We start from the raw sequence: 17,955 nt of genomic DNA on the forward strand, positions 1-17,955 counted from the left end.
TTCAAATGCACATTCACCGAACCCTTCTTTTTAATTTTTTTTTAATTTATTAAATTTTCACAAAAATAGAAAATCCACATCACAGTTTGTTCCATTTTACAGATCATAAGCCATCTTTGTTAGTGTGTTACAGTATTTTTTAACCTATTACATTCAGTCTCAAAATGGGTGAACAGTGCAGTCAGGCGGTAGGGAAAGCAAGTAGGATGCTTGGCTGCATAGCTAGAGGTATAACAAGCAGGAATAGGGAGATTATGATCCCGCTATATAGAGTGCTGGTGAGACCACATTTGGAATACTGTGTTCAGTTCTGGAGACCTCACCTACAAAAAGATATTGACAAAATTGAACGGGTCCAAAGACGGGCTACAAGAATGGTGGAAGGTCTTAAGCATAAAACGTATCAGGAAAGACTTAATGAACTCAATCTGTATAGTCTGGAGGACAGAAGGAAAAGGGGGGACATGATCGAAACATTTAAATATATTAAAGGGTTAAATAAGGTCCAGGAGGGAAGTATTTTTAATGGGAAAGCGAACACAAGAACAAGGGGACACAATCTGAAGTTAGTTGGGGGAAAGATCAAAAGCAACATGAGAAAATATTATTTTACTGAAAGAGTAGTAGATCCTTGGAACAAACTTCCAGCAGACGTGGTAGATAAATCCACAGTAACTGAATTTAAACATGCCTGGGATAAACATATATCCATCCTAAGATAAAATACAGAAAATAGTATAAGGGCAGACTAGATGGACCAGGAGGTCTTTTTCTGCCGTCAGACTTCTATGTTTCTATGTTTCTAAGTAGTATACATTATACCAAATACATTTATTGTCTAATACATATTACAATTCCTAAGTGGTAAAGATATTTACAAGGTATCTGTAGTTTATTTCAGTTGTACTGTTGCTTCTTATTATGTTATTTCTATATTCTCTTTTGAATCCATTCATGCCATTTTTGCCATGTTCTTTTTGATTCATTGGTTTTATTTCCCTTAATCGAATTAGTAATTTCGTCCATTTCCACACAAGTATATATTTTATCTATTATTAAATTTTCTGTTGGGGTCTGATCATTCTTCCATAATTTTGCTATTGCTATTCTTGTTGCCGTGTTTATATGAGCTATAAAAAATAAAGTTTGTTTGGAATAATGTCTCCTCCAGATTCCTAATAACATACCTTCTGGGGTATATTCTATTTCTTCTTTGATTATCCCAGTAAGCCAAACCCTTCTTTAGTGATAAATCAAATATGATTTTTTTTTCCAAATTCAAGACATAGGTATATGTTTTTTTACTGGTACCCAAAATGAACCGTGCATGAACATCACCTTGATCAAAGAACAAAACACAGTGCATGAATTCACAACAAATTACATACCTGCGTGTCATCACGAATTTGCATAATGAGTCGGGTGTGTCTTGACCTCCGTGGTGAACCCCTGAGACCAACTCACCGAACCCCTAGGGTTCGATAGAACCCCGGTTAAGAACTACTGCTTCAGGGGGAAAATGAACTGTCCCTCGTTTCATCTAGGATCTTCTCAAAGGAGCTGGAAGGGACCTTGAAGATCATCTAGTCCAGCCCTTTGTTTCAAGCAGCAGACCTTATTAATACCAGTCATGGTGAACCTCTTTTGGTTTGCGTGCCAAAAAGGGGCGTGCACGTTAGTACGCACGCACATACCCACACTCATTCCCTCCCCTCCTGAATGTGCATCCCCCCTGGTGCCTGTTCAGTCAGGCTCTCTGATAGACTCCTCCCAAAAATTCACAGGTACAAATTTCAGACACACACATGTTTTTTTAAAAATTCAAAACAATGTTCTTTATAAGGAAAATTCACTTAACCTAAGCCCTCTTTTGGTATAGCAAAGAGCACTCGTCTTCAAACAAACTGGTAATTTGTACAAGTCCCATATAAGTTCTGTGATACTCAGTTTGCAGCTGTGAGGCAATTCACAGTCCTTCTTCTTTCACAAAGTGAAACACACTTTGCTCTGGTTTAGTTTCAAAGCGGGGGGAAAATCAGCACACAAAGATCAAAGTCAGCAAAGCAGGCATGAAACACAACGATCAGATAATCCTCCACAATGGCCAAACCCACAGGCTGCTATTTATAGCAGCCTCACTAATCACCACAGCCCCACCCAACCACAGGTGGCCTCATTTTCTCAGTTGTTGTTGCCTATGCAGCGCTCTCCGCATGCGTGGCTATATCATTAAGTCTTGTTCTGAATCCAAGGAGGAGCTAGATAATTGATCTCTTTCTGAGCTGTCTGCCACACCCTCCTCCTCCCTGTCACTCATGTCTTCTTGGTCAGAGGAGCATTCATCAGCAGATTCCACCGGGGGCAAAACAGACCTGCAGCATGTGGATGTCTCCCCCACATCCACAGTCCTTGGGGCAGGAGCTGGGCCAGAGCTAACCGCAACAGTCCCCCTGCGCACAACCCCCCTGCCCCTTGGAATAGTGAAAAATATGGCCAAACATGAAAAACGGAAGTTTAGAAAAACGGACTTCCAGGTTGCCCGTTGTGCTGTTTTTCGCACTCCGGAGGCTTCAGGAACTTCCCTGAAGCCTCCGGAGTGTGAAAAACAGAACAATGGGGAAACCAGAAGTCTGTTTTCTGAACTTCCGGTTTGCCCGTCGGACAGATTTTTTGCACTATGAGGCCTTCCGTAGAATGAAACGGCCTTCCCCAAGGCCGAAAATCAGCTGGCAAATGTGCGCATGAAGACAGGAGCTGATAGAGGGCAACGCCTCACGTGATTTGTGCGCGATGAGTGCCCAAGATTTTTCTCACCAGAGTAGAATCCGAAACCAAGCTACAAGGAATGAATTGGAATCACTTTATAATATGTAAACAGATATTTCATTGTGAGCCGCCCCGAGTCTGCGGAGAGGGGTGGCATACAAATCTAATAAATTATTATTATTATTATTATTATTATTATTATTATTATTATTATTATTATTATTATTATGTCATTACAACACAGCAAACAAGATCACTATGCTGGATTTCGTATTTCATCACCAGTTGGGCGCTTCCCAAGCACCTAGGACTGCGTGATGTAGCAGCGAATTATGTGTGCCGATCCCAGTAAAGCGGCCTTTTGCAATTGACAGATGGAGATTTTGTCAATTCCAATGGTTTTCAAATGTCCGCTGAGATCCTTTGGTACTGCGCCCAGCGTGCCAAGTACCACTGGGACCACTTTCACAGGCTTATGCCAGAGTCGTTGCAGCTCAATTTTTAGATCTTCGTATTTCAATAATTTCTCTAGCTGCTTCTCCTCAATTCTGCTGTCTCCTGGGATTGCGATGTCGATGATCCATACTTTCTTTTTCTCCACAATCACAATGTCTGATGTGTTATGCTTCAGTAATATTATTATTATTATTATTATTATTATTATTATTATTATTATTATTATTATTATTATTTTGCTCTTGAGTTAAAATGGTATATACAAGAAACACCCCCGATCTGGTGGTGGGGTGTAAATGTTTGTCTGGTGGTGGGCACTACTCACAAAGCACCTGTTTTATGTTGTGTGTGTGTTTATATTTTTTAAAAATCAATTAAAAAATTAATTAAAAAAAAAGATTTTTCACGCCGATTGCTGAGTTTTGAATTTGGGGGCTGAAGGAGAATAGGTATGGTGCCACTGTATTGATTGACATTTGCTCTCTGGAGTAGGGTGATAAGCCCAAGTTTCATCTCCTGTCACTCTACAGTTGAGAAAAGCCGCACCTTTAATCTCAAAACGGTCAAGAAATTATCAGGCAGCCCTGACTCTGTCAATTATGGGCAATTATGGGCCTCCATCGCAGCAGCATTCTTGCCCTTCGCATTCAGGAAGCGTATTACAGCGCGCACTTCGCACTTGGGGGGAAACGGAATGAGGACGCTCATCTCCAACCTTGCCCACAATGCCCGTCGATGATCTACTGACCACTGGCACTGCTCGTTCCCTTCCACTGGCTTCCCGCTACACGATAGTAACACCAACTTCCCCCATGAACATTCCCCGCGAGAGCTACGTGCCTTGTAACCTGACTTTCCAAATAACCCTTGCAGTTCTTGATTTATTGACCAGTCACTTAACAAATGTTTGAAGCAGACCACCGCAGAACCACTTATGAGTCGTTATCTTTTTTTTTTTGAGCCATTATTAAAATCATGATGGTCATTCTTTCCCACTCTTTTCTCAATATCCTGGTTGTTCCCATTTATTTTCTCTTAACGAGTTATTATCCGATGGATGGGAATTTCCTTCCAGGATCAAAATAAAGTATGCTTCTATAATATGCACAATCACTCCTAAAATTAATTTAGAGAAACCCTTCCACCCTTCCACCTCTCACAATTCCAAACAACACAGTATCAACAGTAGAGACCTTCAAATTTCTAGGTTCTATCATATCTCAAGACCTAAAATGGTCACCTAACATCAAAAACATCATCAAAAAAGCACAACAAAGAATGTTGTTTCTGCGCCCAAACTGCCCAAGGAGCTGCTGATACAGCTCTACAGAGGAATCATTGAGTCTGTCATCTGCACCTCTATAACTATCTGGTTTGGTGCTGCAACCCAACAGGACCGACACAGACTTCAGAGGATAATCAGAATTGCAGAAAAAACAATTGCTGCCAACCTGCCTTCCATTGAGGACCTGTCTACTGCACGAGTCAAAAAGAGGGCGGGAAAAATATTTACTGACCCCTCACATCCTGGACACAAATTGTTTCAACTCCTACCCTCAAAACGTCGCTACAGAGCACTGCACACCAAGACAACTAGACACAAAAACAGTTTTTTCCCAAACGCCATCACTCTACTAAACAAATAATTCCCTCAACACTGTCAGACTTTCTACTAAATCTGCACTTCTATTCTACTAGTTTTTCTCATCATTCCTATCACCCATTTCCTCCCATGTTGACTGTATGACTGTAACTTGTTGCGTATATCCTAAGATTTTTATTAATATTGCTTCTTCATTGCTTATTTGACCCCTATGACAATCATTAAGTGCTGTACCACATGATTCTTGACAAATGTATATTTTATTTTATGTACGTTGAGAGCATATGCACCAAGACAAATTCCTTGTGTGTCCAATCACACTTGGTCAATAAAAATTCTATTCTATTCTATTCTATTCTATTCTATTCTATTCTATATGTTTCAGAATAATTGGATTTTTCCCTACATCTTAAATTCATATTTTCATTTCCTGGTCTGTGACGGAATAAAAATCAATATTTGATTTGATCAAATATTCTTTAATGAATGCCCAAAACTTTTCTAGAGAGCCCAAAACTCCCAGTGAACTCCCAAAACTGTTCAAGAGAGCCTAAAACACCCAATGAACTTCCAGAACTTTTCCAAAGAGCCCAAAGTTCCCAATAAGAACCCAAAACTTTTCTGGGGTCAAAAACTTTCTAGTGCGTGACCAAACCTTTCTAGAAAACTCACAACTCTCAATGAATGCCCAAGACCAGTGTTTTTCAACCAGTGTGCCGTGGCACACTAGTGTGCCGCGAGACATGGTCAGGTCTGCCGCAAAGCTCAGAGAAAGAAAACAAGAGAGAGAGAAAGAAAGAAAGAAAGAAAGAAAGAAAGAGAAAGCAAGCAAGAGAGAAAGAAAGAAAGAAAGAAAGAGAAAGCAAGAAAGAGGGAAAGAGAACAAGAGAGAAAGCAAGCAGGAGAGAGAAAGAAAGCAAGAGAGAGAAAGAAAGAGAGAAAGAGAACAAGAGAGAAAGAAAGAAAGAAAGAGAAAGCAAGCAAGAGAGAAAGAGAACAAGAGAGAAAGCAAGCAGGAGAGAGAAAGCAAGCAAGAGAGAGAAAGAAAGAGAGAAAGAGAACAAGAGAGAAAGAAAGAAAGAAAGAGAAAGCAAGCAAGAGAGAAAGAGAACAAGAGAGAAAGCAAGCAGGAGAGAGAAAGCGGGAAAGAGAACAAGAGAGAAAGCAAGAGAGAGAGAGCAAGAGAGAGAAAGAAAGAAAGCAAGAGAGAGAGAGAAAGAGAGGGAGGGAAGCTGGGAGAGAGAAAGACATAGAGGGAGGTAGGGAGGGAGAGAAAGAGAGCAAAAAAGAGGAAAGAAGGAAGAGAGAAAGAAAGAGGGATGGAGAGAGAGAAAAAAAGAGGAAGGGAGAGAAAGAGGGAGAGAGAAATAGAGCGAAAGGGAGAAAGAGAGATAATTTTTTTGTCCAATATTTTTTAGCCCCCCCCCCAATGTGCCCCATGGTTTTGTAAATGTAAAAAATGTGCCGCGGTTCAAAAAAGGTTGAAAATCACTGCCCTAGACCTTTCTAGAGTCCCAAACATTCCACGAATGCCCAAAACTTTTCTAGAGCCTAAAAAGCTCAATGAATGGCCAAACCTTTTCTAGAGAACCCAAAACTGCCAGTGAACGCCCTAAACCTTTCTAGAGAGCGCAAACCGTTTGGTGAATGCTCAAAACTTTCCAGAGAGCCCAATGCTCTTAATGAGCACCCAAAACTTCTCTGTTCCAAAATCTTCCAGTGTATGTCCAAAATCTTTCTAGAAAGCTCAAAGGCGGCAATGAATGCCCAACACCTTTTTAGAGAGCCCAAAATGTTCCAAGAAGGCACCAAACCTTCTAGAGCAGGGCTCCCCAAACCTTTTACACAGGGGCCCAGTTCACTGTCCCTCAGACTGTTGGAGGGCCGGACTATAAAAAAAGCCTATGAACAAATCCCTATGCACACTGCACGTACCTTATTTAAAGTAAAAAACAAAATGGGAACAAATACAATATTTAAAATAAAGAAGAAGTAATAAGTAATAAATAATTAAGTAATAAAGTAATTTATACTTCTTTATTAACAAGTAAATTTAAACTTAAATCAACAAACTCCATTTCTCCTTCCTTCCCTCCCTCCTTCCTCTCCACTTCTCTCTTCTCTCTTCCTTTTCTCTCATTTGTTTCATTTTCCTCTCCCTCTTTCTTTCCTTCCATCATTTTCTCATTTTTCTCTTTCTCTCTCTCTCTCTCTATCCATCTCTCCCTCTTCCTTTCTCTTTCCCTCTCTATCTCTCCCTTTTTCTCTTTCTCTTTCTTCTCTCTTTCTCTCACTCACTCTCTTTCTAACTTTCCCTCTTTGTATCTCTCACACTTTCTCTCCCCCTCTCTCTATTTCTGCCTTTTTCTCTCTCCCTTTCTATCTCTCCTCTTCATTTCTCTCTCCCTCTCTATTTCTCCCTCTTATTATATCGATCGGTAAAATCTTGTGTGCTGCCGCGGGCCGGTTAAAAGACCTCAGTGGGCCGCATCCGGACCGCGGGCCGTAGTTTGGGGACCGCTGTTCTAGAGCCTAAAGCAATGAATGGCCAAAAGCTTTCTGGAGATCCCAAAGCTTCCGGCAAATGCTGAGAACTTTTCTAGAGAATCCAAAGCAGTCAGTGGATGGCCAAACCCTTTCTAGAGAACCCAAAACTGGCAGTGAACACCCAAAGCTTTTCTAGAGCCCAAAACTTTTGATGAATGCTCAAAATGTTTCTAAAGAGCCCAATGCTCTTAATGAGCACCCAAAACTTCTTTATTCCAAAATCTTTCAGTGTATGTCCAAAATCTTTTTAGAAAGCCCAAAGGTGACAATGAATGTCTAAAGCTTTTCTAGACAGCCCCAAAACGTTCCATGAATTCTCAAAACTTTTCTAGAGCCTAAAACACCCAATGAACAACCAAAACTGTTTCTAGAGAGTCCAAGGCTTTTAGCAAATGCTCCAAACTTTTCTAGAGAGCCCAAAATATTTAGTAGACGGCCAAAACTTTTTCTGGAAACCCCCAAACATTTTCTAGAGAGAGCACCTTTCCTTTGCTTAATTGTGAGCATGCCAATAACATTATCCTGTACGCTCTCTACATGGGGCTACCTTTGAAAAGTGTTCAGAAACTTCAGATCGTGCAGAATGCAGCCGCGAGAGCCATCGTGGGGCTTCCTAGATTCGCCCACGTTTTTGCAACACTCCGCGGCCTGCATTGACTGCCAATCGGTTTCCGGTCACAATTCAAAGTGTTGGTACTGACCTTTAAAGCCCTACATGGCATTGGGCCAGAATACATCCGGAACCGCCTTCTACCGCACGAATCCCAGTGGCCGATAAGGTCCCACAGAGTTGGCATTCTCCGGGTCCCGTCGACCAAACAATGTCGTTTGGCGGGCCCCATGGGAAGAGCCTTCTCTGTGGCGGCCCCAGCCCACTGGAATCAACTCCCCCCAGAGATTAGAATGGCCCCCACCCTCCTTGTCTTTCGTAAGTTACTCAAGACCCACCTATATCGCCAGGCATGGGGGAGTTAGGATATTCCTTCCCCTAGGCCATTACAAGTTATGTATGGTGTGTTTGTGTGCATGTTTCGTATTTATAAAAAGGGTTTTTAGTTGTTTTATTAAATTGGATTGTTACATGTTGTTTTTTATCATTGTTGTTAACTGCCCTGAGTCTGCGGACAGGGGCGGCATACAAATCCAATAAATAATAATAAATAATGCAGCCGGGCCTCCGTACCCGATAAACAAAATTCCTATTCTCCCTGCATACTTCTCGAAGTGGCGTCTTTTCCCTGATGCTACAACTTTTGCATACTAACAGCTTGCATTTAATCCTTGGGCAAATTGCCAGTTTTTGGGATGCCAAAGAAGAACAGGAGAAAAAAAAAAAGCTGGTTTATGGCAGAAAGTTCAGCCACAACAGGCCTGGAAACCAGGGAAACAATCCAGAGACATAGACGCAAACTCTATTTCATTCATAAAACATTCCTCGAAATATATATAACAAAAGCGTTGTCGTTTTCTCTCTTTTAAAACAGACGCAGCATCTCTATGATTTTTTTAAAAAAAAATTTAAAAGGAGTGAATTGCATTGATTGAATGAATGAACCAGCAAATTATAGAGGAAAAAAGGCCTTTGGTTCTAAAACTGAAACCTTTGTTAATATGCTCCTCTGAAAATAGCCATTCATCCCAGCTTGGTTTAGAGTCTGGCATGCTAATAATTTGGAAAGGGCAGAACAGTGCCCAGCAAAATGCCAACGGAGAGGAAGTCCAACTTCTATAACTTTTGGAGAATTTCTGTGTTTAAGAATTTGTATTTGTATTTATTAGATTTGTATGCCGCCCCTCTCCGAAGACTAACAACAATATAAAAAGACAATGTAAACAAATCTAATATTAAAACAATCTAAAAAACCCCAATTTAAAGAACCACTCATCCATACAAGCATACCATGTATAAATTCTATAAGCCTAGGGGGAAGGGAAATTTCAGTTCCCCCATGCCTGACGACAGAGGTGGGTTTTAAGGAGCTTACGAAAGGCAAGGAGGGCGGGGGCAACTCTGATATCTGGGGGGAGCTGGTTCCAGAGGGCCGGGGCCGCCACAGAGAAGGCTCTTCTCCTGGGTCCCGCCAAACGACATTGCTTAGTCGATGGGACCCGGAGAAGGCCGACTCTGTGGGACGTAACCGGTCGCTGGGATTCGTGCGGCAGAAGGCGGTCCCGGAGATATTCTGGTCCGATGCCATGAAGGGCTTTATGCAGTGTAACTCAAAGGGTGCAATTTCATCGTAAATTAATTAACACGAGTCTACCTTACTGCAGTGGTACCTCTACTTATGAACTTAATATTCAATTCAATTCAATTTATTAGATTTGTATGCCGCCCCTCTCCGAAGACTGGGGGCGGGTCACAAGAGTAATAAAAACTGTATAACAATGGAACAAATCTAATAATAAAATTATATTAAAAAACCCAACAATTTAAAAACCATACTGCACATACATACCAAAAATAAAATATAAGAAAGCCTGGGGGAGATGTCTTAATTCCCCCATGCCTTGCGATATAGGTGGGTCTGGAGTAACTTACAAAAGACAAGGAGGGTGGGGGCCGTTCTAATCTCCGGGGGGAGTTGATTCCAGATGGCCGGGCCCCCCACAGAGAAGGCTCTTCTTCTGGGGCCCGCCAAACGACATTGTTTGGTCGACGGGACCCGGAGAAGGCCAACTCTGTGGGACCTTATCGGCCGCTGGGATTCGTGTGGTAGAAGGCGGTTCCGGAGGTATTCTGGTCCAATGCCATGAAGGGCTTTAAAGGACATTACCAACACTTTGAATTGTGACCGGAAACCAATTGGCAGCCAGTGCAGGCCACGGAGTGTTGTAGAAACATGGGCGAATCTAGGAAGCCCCACGATAGCTCTCGCGGCCGCGTTCTGCACGATCTGAAGTTTCTGAACACTTTTCAAAGGTAGCCCCATGTTCGTGACCAGGTTCTTAAGTAGAAAAGTTTGTAAGAAGAAGCAATTTTTCCCATAGGAATCAATGTAAAAGCAAATAATGTGTGTGATTGGGGAAACCACAGGGAGGGTGGAGGCCCTGTTTCCTCCCAGGAGATTCCTAGAGAGGCCCCACGGAGGCTTCTCCCTGCCTTTTCCGGTTACAGTTTCAGAGGCTCGGATTTGTAAGTGGAAAAGGGTTCTTGAGAAGAGGCAAAAAAATCTTGAACACCCGGTTCTTATTTAGAAAAGTTCATAAGTAGAGGCATTCTTAGGTAGAGGTACCACTATATAAGGATTGTCTAGATAAGAGCTATGGAGTGGCTGATATCATTTTTAAAACGTGATGTCATTTAATAAAATGTCTACATTCTTGATTAGGTTACATAACAATAAATCTACATTTTATTACAAAGTACCAGTATGTACTGTATTGACGGATATCTGAGCAACATACCCAAGCTACTGTGCACAGTTGAAGCCAACACGTTTTACTTTTAAATTTTATTTTGAACATCTCCAGCTTGGCATGCTATAATACAACAATGCCTGCCATATGGATAACATCAAACCCACAAGTGTGCTATAAAAGTTGTCTTAACAGAAGATCACATTCCACCATCACTTCCCATATACTGTATGGCGAACATATTGTGGATCCAAATGTCCAGAAAATATTGCATTAGAAATGCATTATGATTAATATTTATGTGTGTTACATATATGAGTGTGTGTGTGTGTGCATCTATCCCTAATATATGTCTGTCTGTCTGTCTGTCTGTCTGTCTGTCTGTCTGTCTGTCTGTCTGTCTCTGTCTCTCTATTACCTATATCTGAAGAACTGGTAGTGGAAATTTTGAGTAGTTCGGAGAACCGGTAGTAAATACCACCTCTGAATGGTCCCGGCCCCATCTATTCTCTGCCTTCTGAATCCCAGCTGATCGGGAGGAAATGGAGGTTTTGCAGTAACCTTCCTCTGCCACGCCCACCAAGCCACGCCACGCCCACCAAGCCACGCCCACAGAACCGGTAGTAAAATGTGTAATGCATAAAAGCAAGCATATCTTCAATTGTGATATGACACTCTGCTGGTGTTAGCATGGGCTAATAAAAGCTTAGTGAATACTTTTTTAAAAGTTATGGTGATCGTGATATTTGTCATTTCACATATATGTATGTATATGTGTATGTATGCATGTCTGTCTGTATCTACTATATATCTATAAATCTATCTGTCTGCCTCTGTCTCTGTCTTTATCTATTATATATATCTATGCCAGTCTATCTATCCATCTTTATTATACCTATATCTATGTGTCTTTATCCATCCATCCATCCATCCATCCATCCATCCATCCATCCATCCATCCATCCATCCATCTATCTATCTATCTATCTATCTATCTGCATTGGCTGCCGATCAGTTTCCGGTCACAATTCAAAGTGTTGGTTATGACCTTTAAAGCCCTACATGGCATTGGACCAGAGTACCTCCGGAACCGCCTGCTACCGCACGAATCCCAGCGACCGATAAGGTCCCACAGAGCTGGCCTTCTCCAGGTCCCGTCGACTAAACAATGTTGTTTGGCGGGCCCCAGGGGAAGAGCCTTCTCTGTGGCGGCCCCGGCCCTCTGGAATCAACTCCCCCCGGAGATTAGAACTGCCCCCACCCTCCTTGTCTTTTGTAAATTACTCAAGACCCATCTATACCGCCAGGCATGGGGGAGTTGAGACACCTTTCCCCCAGGCTTTTTTTTTAATATATTTATGTTTGGATATGTATGTGTTGTTTGCTTTTTAAATTTGATAGAGTTTTTATGTGCTTTTTAATATTAGATTTGTTTTTGTTAGAATATGGCTTTTATTGTTGTTGTGAGCCGCCCCGAGTCTTCGGAGAGAGACGGCATACAAATCTAATAAATTGAATTGATCTATCTATCTCTATTATATATATATCTATGTCTATCTGTTTGTTTGTTTGTTTGTTTGTTTGTCTGTCTATCAATCTATCTCTATTATACAGTATATATGTCTGTCTCTCAATCTATATGGTGCAGCCAGGTATAAATTTATCTATGTATATAGCATGTGCATATACTGTGTGTATGTTATGTATGTGCAGATATACATTCTCTTGAGAGCCGGCAACAGAATTTTATTTTTAATGTGAACCAATGTGCTCGCAGTAAAAGTTTGGTCCAAATTTTACTCGAGACACAGCGATAGAAATTAAAAAAAATTTTTTTTTTTTACTGTTGATCCAAACATTATCCAGGGGGTGCTTTTCAGAAAAAAAGTGTGCTTTACTAACTTTTCTAGTTTTGCCTGCAATTCCTTCTAAAAAAAAAGTTGTAAAAAAAATTAAAACAGGTCGGCTGGCCTTAATATTTGTTCTCTTTAAAATTCACTTTTATTCAGGTTTATCACAAGGTAAAATACAACGAAAATAAAGATTTTTAAAGGGGGGGGAGGGAAGTGCAGGGGGAAAAAACCCTGAGATCGAAAAGCATCATCTTCCAAACCTTTCAAAATAAAATGCTTAATTACATTAAAGACCTCAACTTCAGCATTTAGTTATTGCAAGCCATTTCCGTAATGACACAAACATTTAATCTTCAAACTAAACTTAATTTTTTTTTTCTTATTTCGAGCCTGGGAAACAGAAGCTGTTTTTTCCAATGGAAACAAGACCCAATAAAAAAGCTCAACCCTTGAGCTGCAAATATCATTGAAATCTCTTTGTTTACGTTTCCAAACTGAACCAAATCAGGTTTTTTTCACCTATTGTTTTATTTTCCCCCTCCTGATTTTCATATCTCTGAAATGAATCTCTGGGGATTTAAACAGTGTCTGTGAAGAATGGACAATTACATACACATCAAAAAGTAAATATATATATATATATACATATATATGTATGTAGATTGTTCTGTGTTCGGGTTTTGCCCCATGTAATATTTTGAGTGTCTATGCGACGTTTCGGTGAAATCACATTCACTATCATCATGCTGAAGTTTTAAGCTTCGTGCTGCTGTAAATATGGACATATTTACACGAAGCACGAAGCTTAAAACTTCAGCCTGATGATGGTGAATGTGATTTCACCGAAACGTCGCATAGACACTCAAAATATTACACGGGGCAAAACCCGAACTCAGAACAATCTACATACATATACCGGTGAAAATCTATGAAAACATATATATACATACATACATACATACATACATACATACATACATACATACAAGAGGGGATCCAGATTCATTTAACAACCATGTTACTCACTTAACAATGACAGTGATTCGCTTAGTAACTGTAGGAAGAAAGGTCGTAAAATTGGGCAAAGCCCACTTAACGACAGTCTGGCTTAGCAAGAGAAAGGTTCAGGCTCAATGGTGGTTGGAAGTTTAGGGCCACCTGTATCATAATTGCCTTCTTTTAACAATCCTATAATCCCTTACAAGGGGTGGAGTCTGAGGAACTGAACGGAGCTGAGTGTTTACGGGCCGGGCGCTCTTCCCTGTCGCCAATGCGGAGTTTTTTCGGCAGATATATTCTCATTGTGCCCAAAGAGAGATATATGAGGGTTATCTGGAAAGGTAGGTTACAAGGCACGTAGCTCTCACAGGGAATGTTCACAGGGGAAGTTGATATTCCTATCGTGTAGCAGGAAGCCAGTGAAAGAGACCGAGCAGTGTCAGTGGTCAGTAGATCATCGACTGGCATTGTGGTGAAGGTTAGAGATGAGCGTCCTCATCCCATTTCCCTCTAAGGGTGAAGTGCATGCTGTAATACTCGACCTGAATGCTAAGGACATGAAAGCTTCTCTGATGGCTGCCTAAGATTTGTGCGCGATGGGTGCCCAAGATTTTTCTCACTGATTGCCGAGTTTTGAATTTTTTTGGCTGAAGGAAAACAGGTATTCACTGCATTGATTGACGTTTGTTCTCTAGAGCAGGGGTAGGCAAAGTTGGCTCTTCTATGATATGTGGACTTCAACTCCCAGAATTCCTGAGCTAGCATGATTGGCTCAGGAATTCTGGGAGTTGAAGTCCACAAGTCATAGAAGAGCCCCCTTGCTATAGAGTATGGGGATAAGCCCAAGTTTCATCTCCTGTCACTATATAGTTGAGAAAAGCCTCGCCTTCAATCTCGAAACGGTCAAGAAATTTTCGGGCGGCCCTGACTCTGTCAGGAAGCATCTTGGGAACCCATCACAGCAGCATTCATGGCCTTAGTATTCAGGTAGTGTATTACACCACACACTTTGCCCTTGGAGGGAAACGGAATGAGGACGCTCAACTCTAACCTTGACCACAACGCCAGTCGATGACCACGGGAACTACTCATTCTCTTCCGCTGGCTTCCCGCTACACGATAGTAATACCAACTTCCCCCATGAACATTCCCTGCGAGAGCTACATGCCTTGTAACCTTACTTTCCGGGTATCCGTCATATCTGCCTCTATCTAGGATCAAACTCTCAGCCTTCTGATTCTGAGGTGAGAGCTCCACCTCTAGGCCACCGCACCCCTTCGAGGGCTCCCTGTATGCGAGAGGAAATAGAAATACCTTTCTCATCTGGGTTAACAATCCTTCGAATTCTTTCAGATTCAGCGGCGGTCCGTTAAAGTGCGTGCTGTTGTTTGCCGTCTTCCCCAGCCAATAGATGGTGACTAAAACCTGAGGAAGTTAACAGACGTTAATCAGAACACGTCAAAACCACGTATTCTTAACACAGCTCCACTGTACACTCGCCCACCCTTTTCTCTCTTTCTTTTTCTCTCCTCTCTTTTGCTTCTCTTCTTTTTCTTTCCCCTTCTTCTTCTCTCTACTCTCTCTCTATCCTTTTTTTTGTAAGTCTATATGTTTATTGATTGTTATTTTTTTATATGCAGACATATTGTAATGTATTAGGCTTCAATTATCAACTGTTATCATTGTCTTTTATGTTTTGTATACTTGTAAATAAAAACTTTAAAAAAATTTTTTTTAAAAAAAAAAGAACACGTCAAAACCACCAGATCGATTCCCAAACTACAACATATTCTTTTAACTCTTCCCAGAGGAAATAGAAACATAGAAACATAGAAGACTGACGGCAGAAAAAGACCTCATGGTCCATCTAGTCTGCCCTTATACTATTTCCTATATTTTATCTTACAATGGATATATGTTTATCCCAGGCATGTTTAAATTCAGTGACTGTGGATTTACCAACCACGTCTGCTGGAAGTTTGTTCCAAGGATCTACTACTCTTTCAGTGAAATAATATTTTCTCACATTACTTTTGATCTTTCCCCCAACTAACTTCAGATTGTGTCCCCTTGTTCTTGTGTTCACTTTCCTATTAAAAACACTTCCCTCCTGAACCTTATTTAACCCTTTAATATATTTAAATGTTTCGATCATGTCCCCCCTTTTCCTTCTGTCCTCCAGACTATACAGATTGAGTTCATGAAGTCTTTCCTGAGACGTTTTATGCTTAAGACCTTCCACCATTGTTGTAGCCCGTCTTTGGACCCGTTCAATTTTGTCAATCTCTTTTTGTAGGTGAGGTCTCCAGAACTGGACACAGTACTCCAACTGTGGTCTCACCAAATACATTTCTTAGTTTCTTTCCTTTAAAAACGGTCTATTTTTCCCAAACCAAGGTAACAAGCTTTCTCTAATGTCACAAATGATTGATGAATTGAACGTCTGTCCCAACTCGATGTAGTAGCCATGTTGTTGGATGCCAAGCAGAAGTAGATTCTTTTTGATTTGGGCCAGTTCGGTCGAACCGGTAGTAAACCACTGGTGCTGGCATGACAACATCATGGAACCGGTTCTTTCAGTGCCGATTTGTGGAAGCCGCCATCTTTATTTATTTATTTAATTTGGGGGGGGGGATTTTTTTCTGATATTTTTTTCTTCTGCGCATGTGCGGAAGCCAAGTTTCCAGCACTGAAGATGTGTTGCCATCTTGATTTTCCCTTTTTTTTGTGGGGAGGGGGGTGTTGTGGTTAGCTCTGGCCCAGCTCCTGCCCCAAGGACTGTGGATGTGGGGGAGACATCCACATGCTGCAGGCCTGTTTTGCCCCCGGTGGAATATGATGATGAAGGCTCCTCTGACCAAGAAGACATGAGTGACAGGGAGGAGGAGAGTGTGGCAGACAGCTCAGAAGGAGACCAATTATCTAGCTCCTCCTTGGATTCAGAACAAGAGTTAATGATACAGCCACGCATGCGGAGAGCGATGCATAGGCAGCAACAACTGAGAGATTATTATAATGATGGCAATGTCGGTTCATCTTATACACCGAACACAGCTATTTTTGTCCTCCCAAATTCTTGGCCCCACATCCCATTTTTACAAAAAATGGGCCCTTTTTTTGCAAAAATGGGGTGCGCAGAGAGTTTGCCAGGGAGCACAAAAACTATTTTTTCTTAGTTAGCACTTTGAAATCTTGGTGCGCCTTATACGCCGATGAGTCTTATATACCGGTGCGTCTTAGAGTCCAAAAAGTACAGTATTATTTTATTATTATTATTTTATTTATTGGATTTGTATGCCGCCCCTCTCCATAGACTCGGGGCGGCTAACAACAGTAATAAAAACAGCATGTAACAATCAAAATACTAAAACAACTAAAAAAAAATTGCAAAATAGTTCCCACGTTACATAAATAAAACGGAGGGACTCTAATTAAGTGATTTTTTTAAATGACTTTTTTCCCCCTGCAAAGATATTTCTTGCTTTCCTAATTCCCACCTCACTTGGTATTTATTAAAGGCGAGAGATTTCCTGCAAATCCCATGTAAATCTTTGTTCAACGACAATCAGATAAGGGACACAGGAAATTTCCACTTGCAGGAATAAATTCGCCCGAGAGGGAGAGGACTGCACACACCCGTTTTATAATGGTGTGAACCGAAATGGTTTCATTTTTCTAACTTTAGGGAAGTCCAGCTTTTCTATATTATCATTTCCGGTAAAGGAGGAGTTGGAGATAGGGTGATTTTGGGGGTTTGATTTTTTTTTTTAACTGCTTCCATTCAAGGAACTTCTCTGCGCTATTATTGTTATTTTAAAAAGAATCCATGAGTGAGGAGTAGAAATATTTAAAATGGAAGCAGTTTTAATGATTATCCAAAATGGAAGGAAGGGTTAACAGCCACCGAGAGGAAAGATTCTTACTGGCCAGCTGTTGGTGATGAGATCGCATTTAATTTTATTTCTCTGCATCAACTCCTTTCTCCTCCTCTTTTCTTCACAACAACCCTGTGGGGCAGGCGAGGGCAGGCGCAAGCAGCTTGGGCTCTCTGTGAGCGTCCAGCAAGATTTTGGTCCTCCGTAGATAGATAGATAGATAGATAGATAGATAGATAGATAGATAGATAGATAGATAGATAGATAGATAGATAGATAGATAGATAGATAGATAGATAGACAGACAGACAGACAGACAGACAGACAGACAGACAGACAGACAGACAGATAGATAGCATAGATAGATAGATAACATAGATAGATTTATTTTATTTTATTTTATTTTATTTTATTTTATTTTATTTTATTTTATTTTATTTTATTTTATTTTATTTTATTTTATTTTATTTTATTTTATTTTATTTTATTTTATTTT

General features: G+C 40.8%; 1 protein-coding gene across 3 annotated transcripts in view; it reads right to left on the reverse strand.

Moving 5' to 3' along the window:
* The window catches only part of LIMCH1 (LIM and calponin homology domains 1), a 228,193-nt gene that overhangs the window by 78,826 nt on the left and 131,412 nt on the right, over positions 1-17,955 (reverse strand). For all 3 annotated transcript variants that reach the window (XM_070757047.1, XM_070757045.1, XM_070757049.1), the window contains one exon: positions 14,899-15,009. In XM_070757047.1, the coding sequence (XP_070613148.1) occupies positions 14,899-15,009 (111 nt within the window). The remainder of the gene's footprint in view (positions 1-14,898; positions 15,010-17,955) is intronic.

The sequence above is a fragment of the Erythrolamprus reginae genome, chromosome 7 (genome assembly GCF_031021105.1).
Source record: "Erythrolamprus reginae isolate rEryReg1 chromosome 7, rEryReg1.hap1, whole genome shotgun sequence".
Taxonomy (NCBI): domain Eukaryota; kingdom Metazoa; phylum Chordata; class Lepidosauria; order Squamata; family Dipsadidae; genus Erythrolamprus; species Erythrolamprus reginae.